The sequence below is a fragment of the Pseudochaenichthys georgianus genome, chromosome 21 (genome assembly GCF_902827115.2).
Source record: "Pseudochaenichthys georgianus chromosome 21, fPseGeo1.2, whole genome shotgun sequence".
Lineage (NCBI taxonomy): Eukaryota > Metazoa > Chordata > Actinopteri > Perciformes > Channichthyidae > Pseudochaenichthys > Pseudochaenichthys georgianus.
Genome location: NC_047523.1, coordinates 37,715,170 through 37,739,159, shown reverse-complemented (window position 1 = coordinate 37,739,159; position 23,990 = coordinate 37,715,170). Strand labels below are relative to the sequence as shown.

General features: G+C 40.6%; 1 protein-coding gene across 2 annotated transcripts; it reads left to right on the top strand.

The window, feature by feature from the left end:
- LOC117466804 (interleukin-1 receptor type 1-like) lies at positions 1-22,567 on the top strand. Of its 2 annotated transcripts, XM_071207101.1 has the most exons (13): positions 1-77; positions 2,560-2,623; positions 3,329-3,566; positions 3,651-3,816; positions 5,035-5,185; positions 5,859-5,927; positions 12,732-12,849; positions 12,969-13,117; positions 14,080-14,217; positions 15,405-15,569; positions 17,169-17,308; positions 17,766-17,864; positions 20,287-22,567. In XM_071207101.1, the coding sequence occupies exons 2-13, from the start codon at positions 2,563-2,565 to the stop codon at positions 20,533-20,535; spliced, it is 1,743 nt and encodes a 580-aa protein (XP_071063202.1). In that variant the 5' UTR covers positions 1-77; positions 2,560-2,562; the 3' UTR covers positions 20,536-22,567. The 2 variants fall into 2 exon arrangements, with proteins under 2 accessions (XP_071063202.1, XP_033966155.1); XM_034110264.2 differs by lacking the exon at positions 17,766-17,864.
- Positions 22,568-23,990: the final 1,423 nt, after the last annotated feature.

Here is a 23,990-nt window from a genome sequence, read left to right as displayed (position 1 = left end):
TCTCACAGAGGCGACATAAAGCAGGTAGAGGAGAAGAGTCTCACTGGATCCTCTCAAGTCTTCTCACACGCTATGAGGTAAGCCAACGGTTTCATTTGTTCTTCTTCATGTCTTTTTGAAAAGGCGTTCAACTGTAGAATTACAGAGTATGTTTATTCTAGGCAAGGCAGGTTTATTTATCTAGCTCATTTCAACACAAGGCAATTCAAATTGCTTTACAAACATGAACGTCATTAAGAAACATGATATCTAAAAACTCAATTAAAAGCAGCGGCAAAAAGAAAAATCTTCAGCCTGGATTTAAAAGTAGTCAGAGTTGCAGCGGACCTGCAGGTTTCTGGGAGTTGGTTCCAGATATTTGGAGCATAATAACTGAACGCTGCTTCTCCAGGTTTAGTTCTGACTCTGGGGACAGAAAGCTGACCCGTCTTTAGAGAGAACACTCCAGTTCACTCGGAGGAACCTTATTGTTGTCATGTATTTCATTACAATTCATTCGTGACTTTTGCAATTCGTCAACACATTTTGGCATTCAAGACAAATATTCCATGTCATTCATAACTGCCTGTTGCAAAGAAAATAACACATTTGTTTTACATTTATCATTTATTTTAAATCCATTAATCCAGAGTTTTTAAAAGTGTCCCAGCTGTGGCTTCATCTCTAAATAACCACGACTTCTTTCCTCATCACAGTTCTTATTTGTGTTGTGTTAATGTTACTCGGAGATTATTGCACGTTCCAGAAACAGCAGCCGTGCAAAGAAATTGAAGACATCAATAAAGACAGACTGTATGTTTGATTATTTAGTTTATCTATTTTAATAGTATCCTTGTAGCATTGTGTACTTTAAAGACGACATATTCGACTCCTTTCCAGGTTCATTTTTATATGTTGTGTCTCTACTTTAAAGAGTCCTCTCCTGCTGATGTTCAGGTGTATATCAGTATGTAGTGTCTCTACTTTAAAGAGTCCTCTCCTGCTGATGTTCAGGTGTATATCAGTATGTAGCGTCTCTACTTTAAAGAGTCCTCTCCTGCTGATGTTCAGGTGTATATCAGTATGTAGCGTCTCTACTTTAAAGAGTTCTCTCCTGCTGATGTTCAGGTGTATATCAGTATGTAGTGTCTCTACTTTAAAGAGTCCTCTCCTGCTGATGTTCAGGTGTATATCAGTATGTAGCGTCTCTACTTTAAAGAGTCCTCTCCTGCTGATGTTCAGGTGTATATCAGTATGTAGTGTCTCTTTAAAGAGTCCTCTCCTGCTGATGTTCAGGTGTATATCAGTACGTAGTGTCTCTACTTTAAAGAGTCCTCTCCTGCTGATGTTCAGGTGTATATCAGTATGTAGTGTCTCTACTTTAAGGCCAGGCCTCAGATGATTTGAGGCCAAATATCATATTTAGACTTTTTTGTATACATATAATTGTAAGGCAATACATGATTGTCACTAAAAGCCTTGTCTCTTCATTACAACAAAATATAAAAAATAATTGATTAATTAATTGTAATAAAAATTCAAGTTAGTATTAAAGGCATAAAAAGACAGAAATGTATAATTCTTTCTTTAATAGAAATGTTTCTTCTGCCCGTAAAGTGTCCAAACCGGACTTTTCTGGATAAGCGCATTTTTAAAACACAGTCCTTGTCCATGCCGGTTTCAGTTGGATTATTTGTCAGTTGCTCCGATCAGATCGGTCTCCTCCATTTTGTAGATTATTTACGACTTTTGAATCCACATAAACACATCGGCAACATCCGGCTTACTTTGAGCGTGTGTTTTAAACAGTTTAATCCCTTTGTGAATTGTTTCCACTTCCGCGCCGTCCTTTAGTTTCTTCATTCAGCGGGAATCCAAATTAATTCATCCTGAGTCCAATAACCTTCAAAGTCACTCCATAGTGCTCCTTGATTACGCTTTCATCCTCCTTTAACACAATACTTCACATTCATCCAGTTTGTGACGGTAGTTGTAGCACTTTGAGACTTTTAAACTTTAATTACCGCTGTTGCGCCCCCCCCCCCCCTTGTGTGTGTGTGTGTGGGGGGGGGGGGGGGGTGCAACTTCCAACAGGAGTCATTTGGGGGGGCTCTTGGGAAAAAAGGTTGGGAACCCCTCCACTACAGGATAAGAAAAACCCGGGAAAAAAAATAGGGCCTCTTTCAAATACACAGTAAACCATGTTTTTTGTCCTTAAAACACAAGATATATTCTCCAGGTAATTAAGAAGTATATTATCCACTATGCAAAGAAAGGTCATACAGATAAACTATACCAGGGAATTTAATAAAGGCAATGTAATGTGTGTAATGTGCAAATGTCCTTCAAGACTCCTTTCAAAAGGTTCATGATGGTATCTGTGTGTGTGTGTGTGTGTGTGTGTGTGTGTGTGTGTGTGTGTGTGTGTGTGTGTGTGTGTGTGTGTGTGTGTGTGTGTGTGTGTGTGTGTGTGTGTGTGTGTGTGTGTGTGTGTGTGTGTGTGTGTGTGTGTGTGTGTGTGTGTGTGTGTGTGTGGTGCAGACGCATGTGGTTTAACTCTGAATTCACTCCGTCTCTCAGAACATGGACACTTCCCGACTTCTCCTCCTCGTCTCCATGGTGATAACCACATCTGAATGTTCAGGTAGGGTAATATTATGATCTGTTTACCCACGTTATCGACCCACCCATCCAGTTAATACACTCCTAGGATGTGGCGGAAGTATAAAGCATAAATCAATATGATACATTAAACACGTTAAGCCCTCATTATCGGAGATTTGAAGAATTTGTTTTGGATTTGACTTGACTGCACTGGCTGGATTCAACAGTATACTATAAAATAATAATAATATATTTAATTTATATAGCGCTTCTCATCTGCCAAGACAAATCTCGAAGTGCTTCACAACAAGGGATACTGATACACTTTGAGAGATTAAACAAATAATTGTAATAATAATAAGAAATCAAAAAATAAAATATAACCCAGCATTAGCTTTCTACTTCTGCCGATTACTTTCAAGCTTCAAAAATAACAAAGTGGCACCAGAACTCGTTAAGCATCATAACATTGTGTTGGCCAAGGAGCTTTTTTTGTGCATTATTCCAAAATCCATTGGAAAAATCCCATTGCTTTTGGTCGAGGCCTACAAAAACGCATCCTTACTGCACTCTATGTGTAAATATAGAATAAAGCTAGCATTTCGTATTTCATTAATTTGCCCTTCACTCTAATCAACACTCTAATAATGAAAAGCCGGTCTACCTGCACATTTACACGACCAAGAAACATTAATACATCATCTTCATAAAGCTCATCTCTTCCATCTTTTCTCCACATGTTCAGAGACAGCGGAGCCCGGATGTCACGACCTCGACACAAACACTTACAAGCTTAATGAGGGGGAGGCGTTTAATTTTGTGCACGACAATCTCGACACCAACGTGCCTGATGAAGAGATCACATGGTTCAATAATAACCACACGGAGATCACTGCTGACGAAAATGAGACCGTGCACTACCACGGGGGATCCCTCTTTTTCTTAAACCTTCTCCCCGAGGACTCTGGACTGTACAGCGCCCGGTGAGGACACTAGAATTGACTCTTGATCTACCTTTTCTGTAAACGTGGTCCCTGGTTTTGAATCAATCTATTTCTTCCCCTTAGGCATAACACATCATCAGGGGAGTGTAACTATACAGTAGAAATTAACGTCGTCAAGAAATTCGTCTACGAACCTATCGTTAACTCTGACATTAACAAAAAGGTCACATGCACAAATCATGTCCGCCGCACATGTGCCACCTTGAGAGGAGAACTCACCTGGAACAAGGTACCTGCATTAAGGGAGAACTGTGTGTGAATAGAAAGTATGTTTACAGGTTATAAAAGAGAAATGTGCACTGTTGACCCAAATGTTAAGATTAACCACTTTTTCGGTTTTTAGGTAATTTAGGTTCACTTAAAGGCGGGGTCGGTAATTTTCAGAAACCGGCTCGAGTGCGCAAGAATTTGAAAATACACAACCGGAAAAAATCTGCCTCTTCCTTCAGACAATTTTGTATGTATTTATTGTCAAAGCATTTAATGTATTCATTGTTATCGGGATGTTAAGAGCATTCCATGGAATATAACAAGTGTTTCTGAAATACATTACGTACCCCACCTTTAACAGATTAAGTTAACCTACATTTAAAAACAGTTCCATTTTCTTTTCTTTTTTATTCTCGCTGTCAATTTCCATTTTTGGAGTTCATTTCACAAATACATTTTGATTACATGTAGCTTCAACAATTTTGTGGATTACTAAGCACTAATTATAAGTAAAGATGTACCTGTCCTGTGCTGAGTTATATTATCTATGTGTGTGTGCATGCATCTGTATGTAATCAAAACATTGAAGCTTTGAAAACACTTCTTATTTTCCTCAATTGGTAATCACTAAATGGGGATTTCTTTTCCCCCAATAAATATTAATTTTCCTATGTTTGCATTACGATTATGTTCAGTGCAACATATACTGACAAGTAAACAAAAGAATATTGCAAAAAAGATTAAATCCTATTTCTGTTTTTCATGTTTTGAACGGGATTATTACATAATAACCGGGTTTATTAGGGTCTATCTTCTGTCCTTTTTTAAAATACCTTTCCTATGGCATGCTTAAAGGTGGGGTAGGTAAGTTTCAGAAACCGGCTCGAGATACACTTTGTGTTATATTCCATGGAATGCTCTTAACATCCCGATAGCAATGAATATCTGAAGTGCTTTGACAAAAAATCCATAAAAAAATGTCATCTGTAGAAGCCGTAATACTGTAAAAAGTACAAGTGGCCTACCTGCCTGTCAGCCTTCCATAGGGGCACAAATTTACCTCGTGCCCTCATTGGTCATGTGCGCGTTCGTGTGTGTTGGAGGAGGGGCTCTGTGAGGAAGTGGCAGATTTTCTCCGGTTGTGTATTTTCAAATTCTAGCGATCTCGAGCCGGTTTCTCAAATGTACCTACCCCACCTTTAATTGTTCTCCTCCTTTCGTCTGTGCCCGGCTTCAGGATAACAAGACCCTTCATGGTCAAAATGAAAAAACTCTTTGGGTTGCAAATGCTAATAAATCGGACGAGGGAATCTACACCTGCGTTTGCACCTGGACACACAACGGCAAGAAGTACAACACTTCAGGACATAGGAGTCTAATAGTTCAAGGTGAGACGGCATTTTAAGGTAAATTGGATAGAAAGTGATTTAGCATGTTGGGAGCTGGTATTATTCTTTATTTAGGAGGTCAACAGACAACGATATAACCAGCGGTGAGAGTATTCAGAAGCTTTAGTAAAAAACATTATTGTCAAAATACTTCATTACGAGTAAAAGTCCTGCATTCTAAATCTTACTTAAATACAAAAGTACTACAAAATGTAATGAAAGTATAACAAATAGAAGTTATCATTGTGCAGACAAATTACCTATATGTGTGTGTATAATTATATTTATTTATATATATATATATATATATATATGTAACATTTTCTAGATAATATTGTTGCATCACTTAGCATTTTAATGTTGAAGACAAACACAGTTATGACTTACTTTGTGTAAAATAATTTGACTCTTTCATGACTTAAAGAGTTTAATTTTAGAGATGCATTTTGTTAAGAGTAGCTATTAGATACATGTAGTGGAGTAAAATCACACTGCTCCCTTTTAAATGTAGTGGAAAAGAAGTATAAAGTAGCATACAAGGGAAATTGTACCTCAGTATATTTGAATATATTTGAGTAAATGTACTTAGCTACTTCCCAGGATATGACATTGAAATGTGAAAGTGATCAAGTGTCCTGTAGAGCCTCGTAAAGGAGTTTTTGATTGTCTGCAGGAGACACGGTGTCCTACCGTAAGTTAGTGATCATCTCACCGACCAACGAGGAGCAGCTTGCTGATGAAGGTATGAACAGCTGATAACTCCACAGAGCTTCATAACCCTGAAAATACAACAACTCCTTTATTGAAAAAATGATGTGTTAACGACTATTGCATTAATCCTGCTTTTAAGTGAATAATCTGTTGGTTGTTAGAGTCGTGCTGTTGACGGGGCAGCAGCTAAATGTATTTTGAATACCTAAAAGAAACAATAGAATTTAACGTTATTTTATATAAAGATTATTTTCACAGCTTTACCTCGCTGTCAGACCTCTCTCTCCAGCAGGGAGCCAGGCCCTGTGGTCTCATCAAAGCACTGACCTGTTTTCATTGTTCTTAACGGTCTCCTATTATACTACTATCATCAATATATTATAGCTCTCAGATATATACAGAGCCTGTCTCTGATTGGCTGACACACCAAACAGATCATTGCAGCATTACCCATAATCCCCTCTGTTTCAGCCCTGTTTCCAAAGTGCTGATTCTCTGTCTGTTACTTTAGATGAAAGTAAGGAGCCCCTCCCCACGCCCCTCTGAGAGACATTTGGTTACAAAGAACTCAATGGTGCTCTAGGAGAAGATTCAGGTGATAAGGGGGGGGGGGGGGTTACCTTGGTGATTAAGACTAATGGTTACACTCAGGGCTTGAATTGGAATAAAAAGCTGCCAGTACTCTAAATCAGCAACTGTTTCAAGTCCATTTTATTTATACAGCCCAAAAACAAGAATTTGGCTCAAATGTCTTTACAATCTGTACAAAATATGCCTCCCTATATCCTTATCCTCATATCTTTGATTCAGTAATTAAAAAGAAACACAACAAAACTTTAACAGACAAGGAAAACATTTTTTTTTAAACAGAATATTTACTGTAAATCCTTGTCCAGTGTGTATTCCCAAATATTGTATCTCTTTACACATCCGACATCCCAGCTTTTTGTCTTTAACAACGAGCCATTCATAGGTCTTGCAAAAATCTTCCACCTGGTCCCTTGTCCAGCAGTCAGGGCAGTTGCGCCAGCAGCAGCTAACGTTAGCGGGAGAGAAGGCTCTGTGGGAGCTACTGCTACTGAACTTGGAGCAGGAGGCTCGACCAGAGAAGGCTCCCCGTCAGACAACATTTCTAACACAGCATTTTCTGTAATTGCAGTTGCATCAGTATTAACTGGAGTTTCTTTCGGCTCCTTGTCCGGCGACAACCGCTTTCTTTTCGCACTATTAAGCCACGCTAACATTTTCGAAATGGTAGCTAAAGTTAAGTATTTTCTGCTTTCCTTCTCTCCCGTGCCTGCTCTGGTCTATCGCCGTCTACAGAGCCACCTACTGGGTGGGAGTTGCAACTAAGCATAAACACAACAAATATGCGCAGTAGATGCGTCATGAGGTGCCGGTACACAGTAAGAAGTAACGGTACGCAGATGGGTACAAATCAGAAGTCCCGGTACTGCGTACCGGTGATTACCGGTCCAATTCAAGCACGGTTACACAAGCCGAAAAATCGTTATGACATCATAAAGTGGCCAAAATCTGATCAGCTCATTTTCAGACAGGTTTTATATAAATGGATCAAAAAGAGAGAGAATCTTTCCACAGAGGGGACACATGTTGATGTAGAAGAGACATGAAGAAGAGGGGACACATGTTGATGTAGAAGAGACATGAAGAAGAGGGGACACATGTTGATGTAGAAGAGACATGAAGAAGAGGGGACACATGGTGATGTAGAAGAGACATAAAGAAGAGGGGACACATGTTGATGTAGAAGAGACATGAAGAAGAGGGGACACATGTTGATGTAGAAGAGACATGGAGAAGAGGGGACACATGTTGATGTAGAAGAGACATGAAGAAGAGGGGACACACAGGGTTTCGCACACATAGACTAACGGCCGCCCAAGTATATTTCGCGACCCATCTAGTTTTTTTGTTGTTTTTTTATAATAAAAAAAATTATTCGTACGTGACCACGACGTCATCTGCGATCGATTAACTTGTGGACAATGATCCCTCGCTCCCTTGCACTGATCTCGCCTCCTTCTGGCCTGCTAAGTGGCCTGCCTCACACAGGGTGACTGGCTGTCCACATGATGTGGCCTGCCGACATGGCCACTGTCATACAGACAGTGATGTACCTGAACGCGTTCAATGAACGATCGTTCATGAACGCGTTCATATTTTGGGCGAACGTGAACTGAACGTACTGTATTTCCGCTAGATGAACGTAATTGAGAACGCGTTCATTCTCAGCGCTGTATAACGGCGTTCAAAAGTGCGTTCATTCTCAGCACTGTATTATAACGGCGTTCAAAAGTGTGCCAGATTTCATATGCCTTTCAGCTGAAAACCCAGTTAAAACACACCTTAAACAGGCTTCAAAATAATGCGGAAAACCACCCAATCTGGCAACAGCAAGCTGCCTGTGACGCGTACGCGCCTGTCACCCCTGGCTGTCGCACTCAAATATAAATATACTAAATATATCAGACTCCTCACAACAAACAATGTGGAACCGCGGAACCGGCGAGCATTGAATGAATGAATGAATTAGTATGGACGAAGCCGAGAGCAGCTGCAGCAGCACTCGCTCAGAGTGAGACTCTACGGCAGGGGTGGGGAACCTCCGTCCTCCGGGCCGTATACGGCCCGCGAGACAATTTGGTACGGCCCTCGAGGTAATTTATAAACACACGCAAAGAATAAAAAAATGAAAGAAATCTAGACCGCAAAAAAATTAAACAAGCTAGTGCCTGTTTTTCCTGGCCAAGGTCAGGGTCCATGAACACAACACGAGCCTAACGTGTCATCACGTGGTATATGTCTCGACTGACAGGGTGCAGTTCTGACGGGGAGCACCAGAACGCCACTCCAGCACTTCAGAAATTGCAGTACCGATAAGTCCATACACATGCCGCAGTTTCTGCGTGTCTGTGTCTTTAGTTGAAAGCCCAGTGGCGATCTGCTCATCTGTCATACAGTCAATAACTTTGTTGTTATCATTAGCATCTGGTTAGCTAGCTATGCTAACGAATATAAGAAGCTTTGTCTACAACCAGTGAGGTAAAGGCACATCTTTATATGATCATTATAGTTATAAAAAAAACAAGAGAATAAAGTAAACGGGTATAAAATACTATATGACAGTTATTAATAAAGAAGAATACAGTTTCAAAGGGGAGTGATTTGTCAAATATCCACAAATTAAAAGAAAATCTGCTTACAGTTGTGTTTGGGTGTTGAGAGATGTGTCCATAGATCTCCTAATGTTGCTCTCATAGTGCAAACAATCTTGCCAGGGGAGCATGCCCCCCGGACCCCCCTAGAGGAGGTTAGGTCCCCCCCACTTAAATCATGTTCACATGGATAGGAAACTAAATACATTTGCACACATCTTGTGTCCATATCTTTCTGTTTTGGTGGTCACGCCACACCCTGCACGTGCATGCATACGCGAGTCATGGTGAGATATCTGGATTAAGAGGTTGCTTTTTCTTTGCACAGAATGAAATGAATGGGCTGTGATTTTAGTTTTTTTAAGCAGAGGTCAATAACTTGTACGGCCCTCTGAGGATATTGTAAACATTGAAATGGCCCATTAACATCGTACAGGAGACAAATAATAGCTCGCAGCAACGTATTGAAAAAATAACTATGAACTATAAATTAGTTCATTTTTGAAACCATGAACTTTAGTTCAACATTTTGAATTATGAACTATGAACTGAACTAGTTCATTTTAAAATGTGTGAACTGTGAACTGAACTAGTTCATGTAGAAAGTGAACTTTCCCAACACTGCATACAGATCATAAATCAAAGCCCTTGATTGGTCTCTGTGTGTCATTCAAGCTCGGGATAAGCTCAGCTCAGCTCAGGTGAGGTAAAGGACTCTCTGAGTGTTTAGATAGTTAACTTAGTCTAAATTCTCAGTGGGTCTCAAACGGTGTGGTCACCATTTATGTAAACACATATTTCCATTTGAGAGGGTAGTGATTGGTCTAATGGATAGTGAGGTGGGCTGAAGATCGGAAGGCTGTGAGTTCAAATCCCGTCAGGAACACCACCACTAGTGTGCCCTTGAGTAAGGCACTTAGCCCTTAGTTACTCCAGGGAGAATGTCCCTGTAATCGGTCATTATTATTATTATTATTATTATTAAGTCGCTTTGGATAAAAGCGTCAGCTAAATGAAATGTAATGTGATTAGTAAAATATGCATGAATACATAAATAAAAAGTTAACTGGGTGAAAAAAGGTAAGATACACTTTTAAAACTTGTTGAGAGAAAACTAGTCTTTGCTGCTGCCTCAAAGAGGAGCAGGGGGAGAGGAGGGAGACAGGAGAGGCTGATTCAGGAGCACAGACACACTCACAACTATAAATGAACCAAAAACAAATTAATAAACAAGTTTCAGTGTTTTTTTCATATTGGAAATGGTATGTTATTGGTTATGGCCATGATTTTATGATTATTGAAATGTATACAGTTCTGTTTAATATAGGTGTTTCCATAGATCTAGTCTCTTTATTTCCCCCTCAAAATGCACCAGATTGATGCATTTCACTCCAAAATAAAAAATAAAATCTTACCGGGGGGGCATGCCCCTGGACCCCCCTAGAGGATTTGAGGTCGACCCCCACTAAAAATCACATGGATATGTTCCTAAATACATTAATTTTTTTAAATAGTAATCCATTTCCATATGTTGATGTGTGGGTAGTAGATTTAGGCTGCGGCCACACGAGGACGAAAACGGCTAAACGCATAGGATTAACGCAAACGCAATCACAAACAAGCTTCCGTCCACACGCAATAGTCACCGGATAGTGTCTGTCCACACGAGACCGCTCCGTTTAGCTCCAACCGCTGGAGAAGCTGCAGTACATGCAGGAGCCTGTACGTGGCGCTGTAAATTCCTCCACAAAAGCAGCGAAGAAGCATGGTTGTCATGGTTGCCCTTCTGTTTATTCTCCGCGGTGGGGGCCGAGGGAACCGGGCAGAGTTTTTCGCCAGTCAACATGTATTAAAGTTTAAATCTTCCGGACAAAATGATAAAAGTGCCGGTCAAAGGTCTTCTTTGTTATTTATTGAGCTTTAAAACAAATGAATAACGACTCTATATAATATAATAATAAAATACACGGAGCCTCTCTTTTTCCTCCCTCTCTTCGGACAACGCCAGTGTCTGTCTCATGCAGCAGCTGATCCAGTAATGAGTGACCCGGCCGGCAGCAAAAATAAACATATTTATAACTAGTTTAGGGAGTTTGAGAGGTAATTAAAATAGCTAAGGGTGATGATCTGACTTGAAGTGTGTGTTTTGCTGCAGCGGGAGGAGCTGTAGGTGCGTGTCTCCGTCCTGTCAGATTAGACTTCACACGCGTTTAGGTTCATATCGAGAGAAAGATAAATAATCTGAATTCAGGGTGCAGTTTACTTTGACGTGGGGGTGAGCAGCAGAGGTGGGGAGAGGCGGGGCTATTGCCTCATCATTATTGCTGTAGATGTTGCACAAACAACTGTAGCATGGTCAATAGCGTCCGGAGCACGATAGCAACTCTGCGATCCGCCATTGTTGTTGTTGTTGGTGGCGAAACACTTCAGCACTGGCGCGGGGTAAGCGGAGGTGAGCAGAAGAGGTGGGGAGAGGCGGGGCTATTGCGCAATCACTATCAGTGATCTGAAAATGTCCGTATAGGGCGCACACACGGAGCCGTTTGACCCCCCAGAGAGTGGCGTATGCATTTCTATCCACCTTGGGACCCGTTATCGTTTCCTCAGTCGTTTAGTGCCATATTCGGTCGTCCTCGTGTGGCCGAACGGTCTATATGACACTAAACAGTAACGCAAACGACCGAATTGGCCGCAACCTTAAACTATAGGGCTATCATTATGGGCCCTGCCTGTACCTGTTCGCTCTGCCATCGCGTGAAGGGTCTGCTAACAAGCGACCAACAGAAAGGTTAATGTTGTTGCACGTCACCTCACCACACAAAGTCAATAAATAAACATGTTGTTAAAACTTTTTCTTTTTCTTTTTTTTCGCCCGCTGCCACCACCCGCGCAAGTGGGAAACACTGGACACATGTTGATGTAGAAGAGGCATGAAGAAGAGGGGACACATGTTGATGTAGAAGAGACATGAAGAAGAGGGGACACGTGTTGATGTAGAAGAGACATGAAGAAGAGGGGACACATGTTGATGTAGAAGAGACATGGAGAAGAGGGGACACATGTTGATGTAGAAGAGACATGAAGAAGAGGGGACACATGTTGATGTAGAAGAGACATGAAGAAGAGGGGACACATGTTGATGTAGAAGAGACATGGAGAAGAGGGGACACATGTTGATGTAGAAGAGACATGAAGAAGAGGGGACACATGTTGATGTAGAAGAGACATGAAGAAGAGGGGACACATGTTGATGTAGAAGAGACATGAAGAAGAGGGGACACATGTTGATGTAGAAGAGACATGAAGAAGAGGGGACACATGTTGATGTAGAAGAGACATGAAGAAGAGGGGACACATGTTGATGTAGAAGAGACATGAAGAAGAGGGGACACATGTTGATGTAGAAGAGACATGAAGAAGAGGGGGGACATGTTGATGTAGAAGAGACATGAAGAAGAGGGGACACATGTTGATGTATAAGAGACGTGAAGAAGAGGGGACACATGTTGATGTAGAAGAGACATGAAGAAGAGGGGGGACATGTTGATGTAGAAGAGACATGAAAAAGTGGATTTTGAATAATAGGTTTCAAGAAAGTGCCTAGACGTTTGTATCTATTCATAGCTCCTCTTTAATCTCTGATCCAAACCTCTCAGGTCTTGGGATCGAGCTCGACTGCAAAGTTTTCTGCGGGATAAACATGAAGCGTGACTGCAATGCTTCCTGGGAAGCCAACGGAGTCTCTGTGGACAGGATTGAAGGATACAGTCAAGTGTAAGTCTGGCCTCAACAAACCACTCTACTCTCTGTAATCGAAGACGACGACGACGACGATGATGATGATGATGATGATGATATTTGTGTCATTTTCTTTTATGTGTGTTCTCTGTTAGTGTCACCAAGGATCCTTCAATTAATACCATCTTCACTGCAGTCCTGACCATCGAAAAAGTGTCTGCTAAGGATTTTGCGGCTGAATTTAAATGTCTGGGCATCGGCTCCTTCGAAAGGTTGCATGCTAACGTATTCCTGAAGAGGAGAGGTCAGTAACAGGATATCATGTACGCCGTGGTGTAAAGTCGCTTAGTACATTACTCAAGTACTGCATGTTTGATTTTGTCCTGTCTAGATCTGTCTTTGTTTTCCTGTTTTAGTTTGAAAAGTGTTCACCCCTCGTCTCGTGTGTTGCTTCCTGTCTCTGAGTTCCCTCCTGCCTGATTTCCCGATTGTGTTCACCTTGTGCCCCCGTGTTTTCTCCCTCCTCCTCACCTGTGTCTTGTTTGTTTGATTACATTACATGTTACTTGTTCGACGCTTTTATCCAAAGCGACTTCCATGCTCAACACTGTGGGCAATTTGGGGTGAAGTGTCTCAGGGACACAACGACATGCTGACTGCAGTGGGACTCGAACTTGCCGTCCTCTAATTCGAAGATCAGCGCATTAACCCACTGCGCCACACGTCTCCCCACAGGATTAGGCCTGTGTGCAGGTTCTGCTTTTTCTGTTAGTCTTTGTGAGATTCTTGACGTTGTTGTTTTATGTTCTGAGGAGTCTCGTCTTTTTTTATAAATTGGGACTGCCTTCTTTCGGCGGAAGTGACATATGCGGTCTACAAATGCAGCCTGCGAAGGGTGCAGCCTGCGAAGGGTGCAGCCTCCGAAGGGTGCAGCCTCCGAAGGGTGCAGCCTCCTGAATTGAGACACGGCCAAAGTTATTCAAACGAGCTGCACCTTTACCAGCTTTGATAACACTTTAATGATCAATCATTATAAAACATATCATACATATCATTCTGAAATTGACCAATCTGCACAATGACTACTTTGAGTAACATTTTGATTGCAGGACTTTTATTTATAACAGAGTATTACTACTCTCTGGTACTTCTACTTTTACTTAAGCACAAGATCTGAGTATTCTCCCACCTCTGTATATTCATGTGTCTTCATCAGGTTTTTGGCTAATACTTCTTAATTGAAATGTTGTCTTTTGTGTTTTCCAGAGTCTATAATCCCCCTGGTCACTGGTGGAGTGTGTGTGTTGTCGCTGTGTGTGTTTGCCGCCGTGCTGATCAAGTGCTTCGCTATCGACCTCGCTCTCTTTTTCAGACCATTCCTCCCAAAAAGCAGTTACAAGAAAGGTAAGGAAGATATATATTTTTAATTCATGAAGGATTGAGAAATTAAAGAATGATAGGCAAGTTTAATTATCCTATCCAAACTATAAATGTTTGTTTTCTCCTTAATTTCGGACAAATCTGTCGAAAACCCCGATCATTTGTTACAGTTCTGCTTGTTTACAGATTTAACCAACAATGTGTTAATAGGTTAGCTTCAGACGTTAGCTGCTAGCACCTGCTTTAAGTCTTTATGCTAAGCTAATCGCCTGCTAATGGAGGGCAATTTTATAAATCATAGTCTGATAAAAGGGCCTAAGAAGTAGCATTGCAAAGTCTGATGATAACGTGTCTTAACCCAAGACTAATCTTTACTTGAGGCTAGCAGCTCGAGGCTACATAAACCGCTAACACACCGCTAATCTCCAACCAAACTCTCACTGGTGGAGTTGCATTGTGGGTAATGTAAATGTTATTTAGTGTCAAAAAGGGACTGGAAGGTACACCATGAAATAGAAATATAATGATGTGGGTGTAAAGTAAACAAAATGTCGGCGATATATTTGTTGAACATGCTTCCAAACATGCAAGGTGTTGTTTTGAGATGTTCCTGTGGTACTTTCATACGTGTTCAGATTTTAAGTAACATGTTAACGGGACAGTGTGATATTTTGAGTCTGTGTAGATCTACAAAAAACGGTGTCCAGAGAAGCATAATAACTCCAGCCACACTTGGAGAATACAATGGCCTCTTGCAGCCCACTGACCTCTCTCACCCCTGTGATTTCAGCTGTGTCCGGTTGTTCGTACAGAGCGAGTGGAAATAGAATAACTTGACAGGCTTCATGAGCACACACAGAATTGTGATGTATCGTAGCCTGGGTAACAATGAGTCGGAGAGATATTGTTTGTGGAAGAATCAGACAATGAGACAACCTTTCCTTGTTGGCCACCAGTTAACCGAACACAGATGGGAGACTTCATGAAACAGTTTAGCTATTGTTGCCCAGAGGAGGACACACGACTGCAGTGGTGTACTTTTCCAGGGAAACTCTTTTGTGCTAAATGTAAATGTAGGTTCGCCTCATTAAGTAAAAGGCACTGTGTGGAGACAAGGCTGCATAATGTTCTCATAGCAAGGACACAACTGGCCGACTAAGATCAGAACAATCCTGAGAGAAAGCTTCAGTGAATGTGTTTGTGCTTCCCAGATTCGAGGGTGTACGACGCCTACGTTGTGTACCAGACGCAGAGCATGGACAAGGTCACTGAAGACTCCCTCTCTCAGTTCATCACAAAGACTTTGCCCTCCGTCCTCGAGGGAAAGTGCGGGTATCGACTGTTCATCCACGGGAGGGACGACATGCCCGGGGAAGGTCTGAATGTTTTTCAAAACATATCTTTACTTTGAGCACAAATACAGATAAAACCACATCTTCTGTCACCGGGACAAGGACACCAGGACACAACAAGCGTGGAGGCAGCGTACATTAAAGGTTGTACCAAAAAACACAAAACTAATGGAGCAGGAACGGTTAAGCAAATGGAAAGTAGCAAACAGGATGAGACGACTGGAAACTTGGGAAGCTGAACCAGGGGAAGACAATGACGGCAGGAAACATCCACAGATTGGCCAAAAACACTTAGACAGAGTCCGGCTCATGGAAAGTGACAAGTAACCAGTTGAAATTGGAAGTGGTTTAATGCAAGCGTGCACGAAACCTGGCAACAAACAGCCACAATCAAAACAACAGGAACTAAGGTAGACTCTTTAAATAAGAGCTGTCACAAGGTAATACCTAAACAAAAACTAACACATAAACAGAAGAGAACCTCACTTCTGAAGTGGACAAAGGAATAGGGCTGACAAAAAGAGGCAATAACAAAACACAGCCTGTGTACAAGTTAACCAGCGCTAACGTTGTACTAAAAGACAAACATATTCATAGACATAAGCACACACACACACAACCTAGTTAACTGTTAACTGAACTAACACAGAATGTACCGGGCGAGAGACGTCGGACACAGACCTCTGTCGATTAACTGAGGTGCGCACATTATTGTCGTCTTCCCCAGGAGGTGTGTGCGGGGATTGGAGAGTCGGGCCGGCATGCTCCAATGCAGATCTGCGGTCATGCCTACCGGGGGAGGGACAGGAAGCTGGCATCCAATGGCGTCGGGGCAACGGCACAGCTCATATACATATATAACACACAGCGGCAAACACTTACAGAAAGGTTAATGGGCAGAATGAAGGCGGGGGCGTAACACGGACAGGCTTATACAGAGACAGGACTAATCTCAGAGAAAAGACACAGCTGGAGGTCAAACACAAGGGCAGCAGGTGAACCGAAAAGACAGGAAGTAAAACAAGACGAGACACAAAGAGAAAATACATTTACATTACATGTCACTTGTTAGACGCTTTTATCCAAAGCGACTTACATACTCAATACTGTGGGCAATCCCCACGGGAGCGATTTGGGGGGAAGTGTCACGACATGCTGACTGCAGTGGGGTTTGAACTAGGGAGGCCAGCGATTATTCGAATATTCGAATATTCGCTACAGTCTCCATAATCGAATATTATTTTTAAAAATCAATTTTATTTATATATTTTTTTTTATGTTTTTTTTTTTTTTTTGTCGGACGAATAATCGATTATTATTCGCCAGGGCTCCCGAATAATCGATTTTGATCATGGTCAGTTTCTGGCAACCCTAGTTTGAACCTGTGCTCCCCTGATCCGAACACCAACGCACTAGTCCACTGCGTCACACGCCTCAGTTGGGATACCTTTGTTATCATGTTACTCTGACATTGGAAGAGTACATTCAGTGTTTTCCCAACATCCATGATCCCCATGGCAACACGATCATGAGAGTTTGTGGCACGCAGGGATGTTTGACCTTGACCCATTTTCCAAACACAACATAAACCTGTGTGTCCGTATCATTGTGTGTGACCTGCAGACCGCCTGGAGCTGGTGGAGGACCGCATGCAGCAGAGCAGGAGGCTGATGGTCCTCCTCACCCCGGGGGCAGGGCCAGAGAGCAAGGAGGAGACTCTCACCTCGCCTCGGGACTCCCTGATGGGAGGATTTGACTGTCAGGTAAGAGTCTTACTTTTTCAAAGATTCAAGACTCAAAGGTTTTATTGTCATGTTCAATTCTTCTGACCTGAGCTCCTCCAACAATGCAACATATATAATACAAAAATGCAAAAAGAATGAAGTTCTCTTAACATGTATTACATAATATAGATAAATACTAATGTGGGCATTCTAGCAGATTGGGTGAGTTTTTATCCGCCCAAGTTCAAATACAATTAAAATAAGGATGTATATTTTTTTTAAATTAAGGCTTAAAAAAACTTTTATATTAAATATCATTGAGTAAAATATTTGTTTTATTAATAATAAATATAATAATGGTAATAATAATGAATAACAAATTATAATCATAATAAACATTTTAAACATAGGTACTCAAAGAAACTTTACAAATACATATTACAAATGTATAAATCAATTGTGAAATCAGTGAGTTTTGATTTATGTTTTGAATTAGGACAGATTGCCAGAGGTGGGAGTAAGTCCTAGATGTGCAAGTCATGAGCAAGTCTCAAGTCTTGACCTACAAGTATCAAGCAAGTCCCAAGTCACTGTGGTGAGTCAAGCAAGTCAAGTCAAGCAAGTCATTGCTCAGGTCAAGCAAGTCAAGTCAAGCAAGTCAAACGACATTCTGATGAATAAGTCCAGTTTCCACATTTAAATCAGTTCAAAGACGGTGGTGATGAAAATGGATTCAACCCACACTATGATCTTCATTACATACACAGCTAATCATTTGAAATCTAATTTAGACCGATGACAATCATATTAGATTCATATTAACCCTAGAACCCAGTTCAAGTCCCGGCAAGACCAAGTGCTACCGAGGTGTCCCTGAGCAAGGCACCGTTCCCTACACTGCTCCCCGGGCGCTGTTCAAAATGGCTGCCCACTGCTCCTAACACTAGGATGGGTCAAATGCAGAGAAACAATTTCCCCACAGGGATTAATAAAGTATATCAAAATCAAAACTGCAGCTAGGACTCAAAAGGTTCAAAAAGGCAGAACTCCAGGTAAGAACATCATATATGGCTTTTCCCATTACACATATTTAATTTAAATGTCTGTTAACACGAGAACCGCGTCTGCAGAGATATCATTTTCCAATCATTTAATTTGTTCCTTTCATAATGTCCTTATAAACTAAGTAGGACGATTTAAAACTCACTTAATTGGGTTCATTTTGAATTGGTTCAGCTTATCATCAAAACAGATCAAAAAGTTCAGATTCATTTTACAATAAATCAAGGAATGAAGCACTTCTACAAACAAACAACATAATTAAAACATTTAAACAAACTACTAAAAGTAGATGAACTACATTATTCAAACGTTTACAGTAACTTCTGATAACACGGGAAATAAACGAGGCATCTCTTTTCCTCCCTCTCTCTCTCTCCCTCCCTCTCTCTCTCTCTCTCGCTCTCTCGACAGCCCGTCACTATCAGGGTTAGTCAAAATGAATCCCTTGGCGGTTCTAGCATTAATTTACCGTTTTGTCTTCTCTTTGCTTAATCGATTTGAAACCAAGTCTAACGTAGCTTAAACTTAACGTTAGCTTTCTAGCTAACACCACATTCACGTAGCCTTTCTCTGTGGGTTGTTTTGTAGTGACGAATGAAGTTGGATGTTGTGGTGGTCGTGTCACCGATCTTTATGCTGCAGACCCTGCATACCGCTGTTCTCGTCTTATTACCGTCATCGACAAAATAATCCTTGAATCCAAACTTCACTATTTGTGGAGTAAAGCTAGCCGCTGCCATGTTCACTGACACTCCGGCCTTCTAGTGGGTTGCCAGGTTTGCGCGCACGGCGCTATAATCCCGTTTTTCGAAAAAACTAAACGTAATACCTCACTACAAAAACAAACACAAATATTACATTTTAAACAGTCAAGTCCTTTCAAGTCATCTATCTCAAGCTTAAGTCAAGTCTCAAGTCATGAATACCAAGTCAAGTCTTTTATCAATGTTAGTCAAGCAAGTCTCAAGTCAAGTCATGTGACTCGAGTCCCCACCTCTGCAGATTGGTGAAGTCACGTCCAGTGTGTTCTCTAAAGCAGGGGTGTCCAAACTATGGCCCGCGGCCCATTTTGAATCGGCCCCCATAATTCCAAAAGTATAATATAATACGGCCCACAAATGAAACTTGTGCTTGTCATATATCGTACTTCTGAAATATATATATGTTAAAATATATTACACAGTATTCATGTGTTAATAAGACTTTTCAAATAAATTCAGTAAATTAAAGTCGGAAACATTTTCAAACAAATCTTAGTTGATAAAAAAAGTCCAATAGCTTATTTACATAATAAGCTTTAAATATACCCTTCATATTTTCTCTTTTTATAAGCAATCTGAAGCTTCTGTTTTAAGGGACGAGCTGCTAACACAATACATGAAACCCTATGGAGAGCTGTGATGTACGCTGTTGTGTTTCTTACAGCATTTCAAGTATCAAGCATAATTTACCTACATTTGATTGATTTTGCTAACTTATAACTTAAAGGTGGGGTAGGTAAGTTTCAGAAACCGGCTCGAGATATACTTTTTGTTATATTCCATGGAATGCTCTTAACATCCCGATAGCAATGAATATCTGAAGTGCTTTGACAAAAAAATCCATAAAAAAAATGTCATCTGTGGAAGCCGTAATGGCTAAACGGATTGGATGGCCTACCTGCCTGTCAGCCTTCCATCGGGGCACAAACTTATCTCGTGCCCTCATTGGTCATGTGTGTGTTGGGGGAGGGGCTCTGTAAGGAAGTGGCAGATTTTCTCCGGTTGTGTATTTTCAAATTCTAGTGATCTCGAGCCGGTTTCTCAAACTTACCTACCCCACCTTTAACTTATGAGGCAGTATATCTCACCTCTAGTGAGCGGCCCAGCCCTTCCTATATTTTTCTGTACTTAGCCCTCACCGAAAAAAGTTTGGACACCCATGCTCTAAAGGGTTAAACATTCTTCATGTTGCAGGTGGGCCTCCATCATGCGCTCCTTCAGAGGGAGATGAGTGTGATCCTGATCCAGCTGGGGGCCACGGGGCCTCAGGGATACTCTCACCACCCCGCTGGCCTGCAGCACCTGATCCAGAAGAGCGCCCCCATCAGGTGGCCCGAGGGGTCGCGAGGAGCCACCGCCTCGAACTCACGCTTCTGGAAGAGAGTTCGATACCTGATGCCTGCCAGACCGGCCAGAAAGCATCCGCCGTCTGCCATCATCTGAGGCCAGAGGGGTAGCTGTGGATCTTCCCGTCATGATAGATATGCATGAGCTCCTAAAAGAGACCAAACCAGTCCAATAGCATACAGTACAGTTATTCTATCGGAGCATGTATCAAAAGTAGGTAAACGCATCTTCGCTTTATAGACAAATAGGTAGAGTAACAATGTAAATACTTTTAAATGTATTTATTGTATTTTGTGCATCCCCTTTTATTTCTACTGTTACTGTATTTGTTATGAAAAGAACGCAACCGTGTTTGTATACAGAACAGGTTGTTCTTTACAAATGTATGATTAGAACGTGGCAGGCTCCTCCGGTGTTGTTTTTGCACATTGAGATGCTTTGGCAACAGAAACAAAAAAGTATATACTATTAATATGAGTAGCTGTTTTAGTTTTTTCCTTCTGTTTGTTGGCTTATTCTTATAAAAGAATGTCTCTATTAATTTAGAAGATGCTCATTGTTTCTTGTATAATGTCTATTGTTATGGAAAAGTGTAATGAAGAAAGTGTTTTGCTTTGTGTTGGAGAAATAACATTATATTATTGAAGTTCTACAGAACAAGAGGGAACCATGTATTTTCTCTGCTTAACCATACATCATGTTAGGCACCACTTTACAATAAGGCTACCCTATAAAGGGTTTACAAATAGTTTGTAATTCATTTATTAATTAGGTTGTGAACACTTTATAGATCATTAATAAGCTTTTGTAAGACATGAGATAAACAGGGCGACTGTGACTGGTTGCTTGCCAAATAGTGAGCCCACATGTATCTGTGCTGCTCAGCCTTATATTGGCTACCTAGCTTACTTCGTCTCCTTCATCAGCCAGCATCCTTGGTATCTGTTGGTCACTGAGTTGATTCTCGCTAAGTAGCCAAGATAAGGCTTAGTCATCTTGCCAAATAGTGAGCCCACATGTATCTGTGCTGCTAAGTCTTATATTGGCTACCTAGCTAACTTCGTCTCCTTCATCAGCCAGCATCCTTGGTATCTGTTGGTCACTGAGTTGATTCTCGCTAAGTAGCCAAGATAAGGCTTAGTCATCTTGCCAAATAGTGAGCCCACATGTATCTGTGCTGCTAAGTCTTATATTGGCTACCTAGCTAACTTCGTCTCCTTCATCAGCCAGCATCCTTGGTATCTGTTGTTCACTGAGTTGATTCTCGCTAAGTAGCCAATATAAGGCTTAGTCATCTTGCCAAATAGTGAGCCCACATGTATCTGTGCTGCTCAGCCTTATATTGGCTACCTAGCTTACTTCGTCTCCTTCATCAGCCAGCATCCTTGGTATCTGTTGGTCACTGAGTTGATTCTCGCCAAGTTGCCAATATAAGGCTTAGTCATCTTGCCAAATAGTGAGCCCACATGTATCTGTGCTGCTGAGCCTTATTAGAAATGGTAGTAACTAATTAATAAATGGTGATTTGTTTCACACTTTACAATAAGGCTCCCTTTTGGCGACTATAAATGTTAGTAACTCGTAAATAAATGGTCATACGAGATGCCAAGAAACATCAAGATGGATGGGGGGAATCAACTCAGTGAGCAACAGATACCAAGGATGCTGGCTGATGAAGAATGTAAGCTAGGTAGCCAATATAAGACTTAGTCATCTTGCCAAATAGTGAGCCTGTGTTGATGTATGAAAACTATGTTAGAACTGGTTTATAAATGGTTCTTAATGATTAATAAAGTATTTCCAACCTAGTTAATAACCTAATTATGAACCCTTTCTGAATCCTTTATACGGGTAGTGTTACTGTAAAGTGGTACCACATTTCCTCTCCGGTATAATTCATGTTTGTGGACATGGACCTTCTGTTAATCTACTGATGTTGTTGTTGCATCAGTTTTCCAGAAGATGGAGACACATCTCTGTTTTTCTTTTAGTGCGTTGCGATATGTTTGACCTGTTTCAGAAGATAATGAATTCCCCTGTGATCACCTTGTCTTGTCTTTCACCAGTTACACCTGCGTTAATACTCCATATGTGGTAAGGAATATTAAATGTACTGCTTGAAGTATTCAGAGAGCCTGGTTGGTTGTCTTTATTGTACATTAGATTACCAAGATATCACTAAAGCCACTTTATCTTAAGGGTAGCACAGCACAACATGTCCTTGTTACTTTTGCAATGAGAAGATGTATCCATGCGGCTTTTACTCCAAATGATTTTGGAAGAATTTCCCTCCCGATTGAAAAAGTATTAATAAAATAATAGTTTTTGTTATAATTATTTTAAGTTTTCAAAATCAAATTATTCCGATATCATTTGGAGTAGAATTCTATATAATAATAATAATAATGATGATACTTATAATAATAGTAATAGGCTGATAAATTATCCTTGTTATTATTATTAATGTTGGACAGTTTAAAGCGGAATATAATTTAATTGAAAAAAAGGAGCAAAAACCTTTTGTCTATGAAACAAACAAAAAAGTGTAAAAGGGTAAAGTCGCCATTATAATATGGCCTGGATCAAATCACTACAATATGACACGTGTATGGTCACAAGGCTCCTTATTGTAGCAGCAACAGTATGTATATATATTATTAGTAAATTGTAATTTGGCCCTTAAATAGTGTTGTATCTGTCAGATAGTTTACAGATTTGTATCTTCATGCTCACGTATTATATTTTCCGTTTAGTTCTGTTTTAACTTGTCTTTTGGGATGTTTATATCCTTTAATTGTTTGTTTAAAAAAACAATGTATGTGTCTCATGAGTGCAATACTTTGTTTTGCATTCCCAATTTGGGATTAATAAAGTATATCTTATTTTATAATGTATGCACGTGGGCTGATGCTGGTGGTTGCCGCTAGGTGGTGACAGTGAGCAGACATATTCTGCGTCTACAGAAGATGTAGAAATACACTGTTTCTACAGCAGGCGGTTATATTTCCACTTTCTGCGGGACCGTTCCTTATTCAGTGATGGAGGATTCACACAGGACGCATTGGATGCTACGTTAAAGTAAGTGTAACCTCCTGTCATTCCTCTTTTTTACCTCGATATGAAAGATAGTAGGTAAAAACGTCTATTTAACGTCAGTAAACAACACAAAATGCTTCTTTGTTATTGAACACAAAGCCTTCTAGCATGCTAAATGAAGTCAATAAATACATGTTTACTAAAATGGCGTCGTAATGGCTAGTCCAAAGTAAATGATTAGCAGAAAAACAGTAGATTAAAATACATACATACATACATTACGGCAGGTAATGGCAAACCTGGTTGTTTGCCGTTACGTAAAGTCCTTATAATCTCTGTGTGGTGTGTATAACCAGTGGTGGAAGTACATTTACCAAGTACTGTACTTAAGTAACGTTTTGATGTACTTGTACGAGTAGTTCCATGTTATGCTGCTTTATTATTTTACTTTGCAAGTTCATATAATTAACACAAATTGTAAATCAACTATTTTGATGGCTCTTTAGTAGCTGCAA

Coding starts and splice junctions, on each gene's coding strand:
- LOC117466804 (XM_071207101.1), top strand. CDS start 2,563: ATGGACACTTCCCGACTTCTCCTCCTCGTCTCCATGGTGATAACCACA. Junction 2,624..3,328: donor AACCACATCTGAATGTTCAG/GTAGGGTAATAT, acceptor CCACATGTTCAG/AGACAGCGGAGCCCGGATGT. Junction 12,850..12,968: donor ATTGAAGGATACAGTCAAGT/GTAAGTCTGGCC, acceptor GTTCTCTGTTAG/TGTCACCAAGGATCCTTCAA.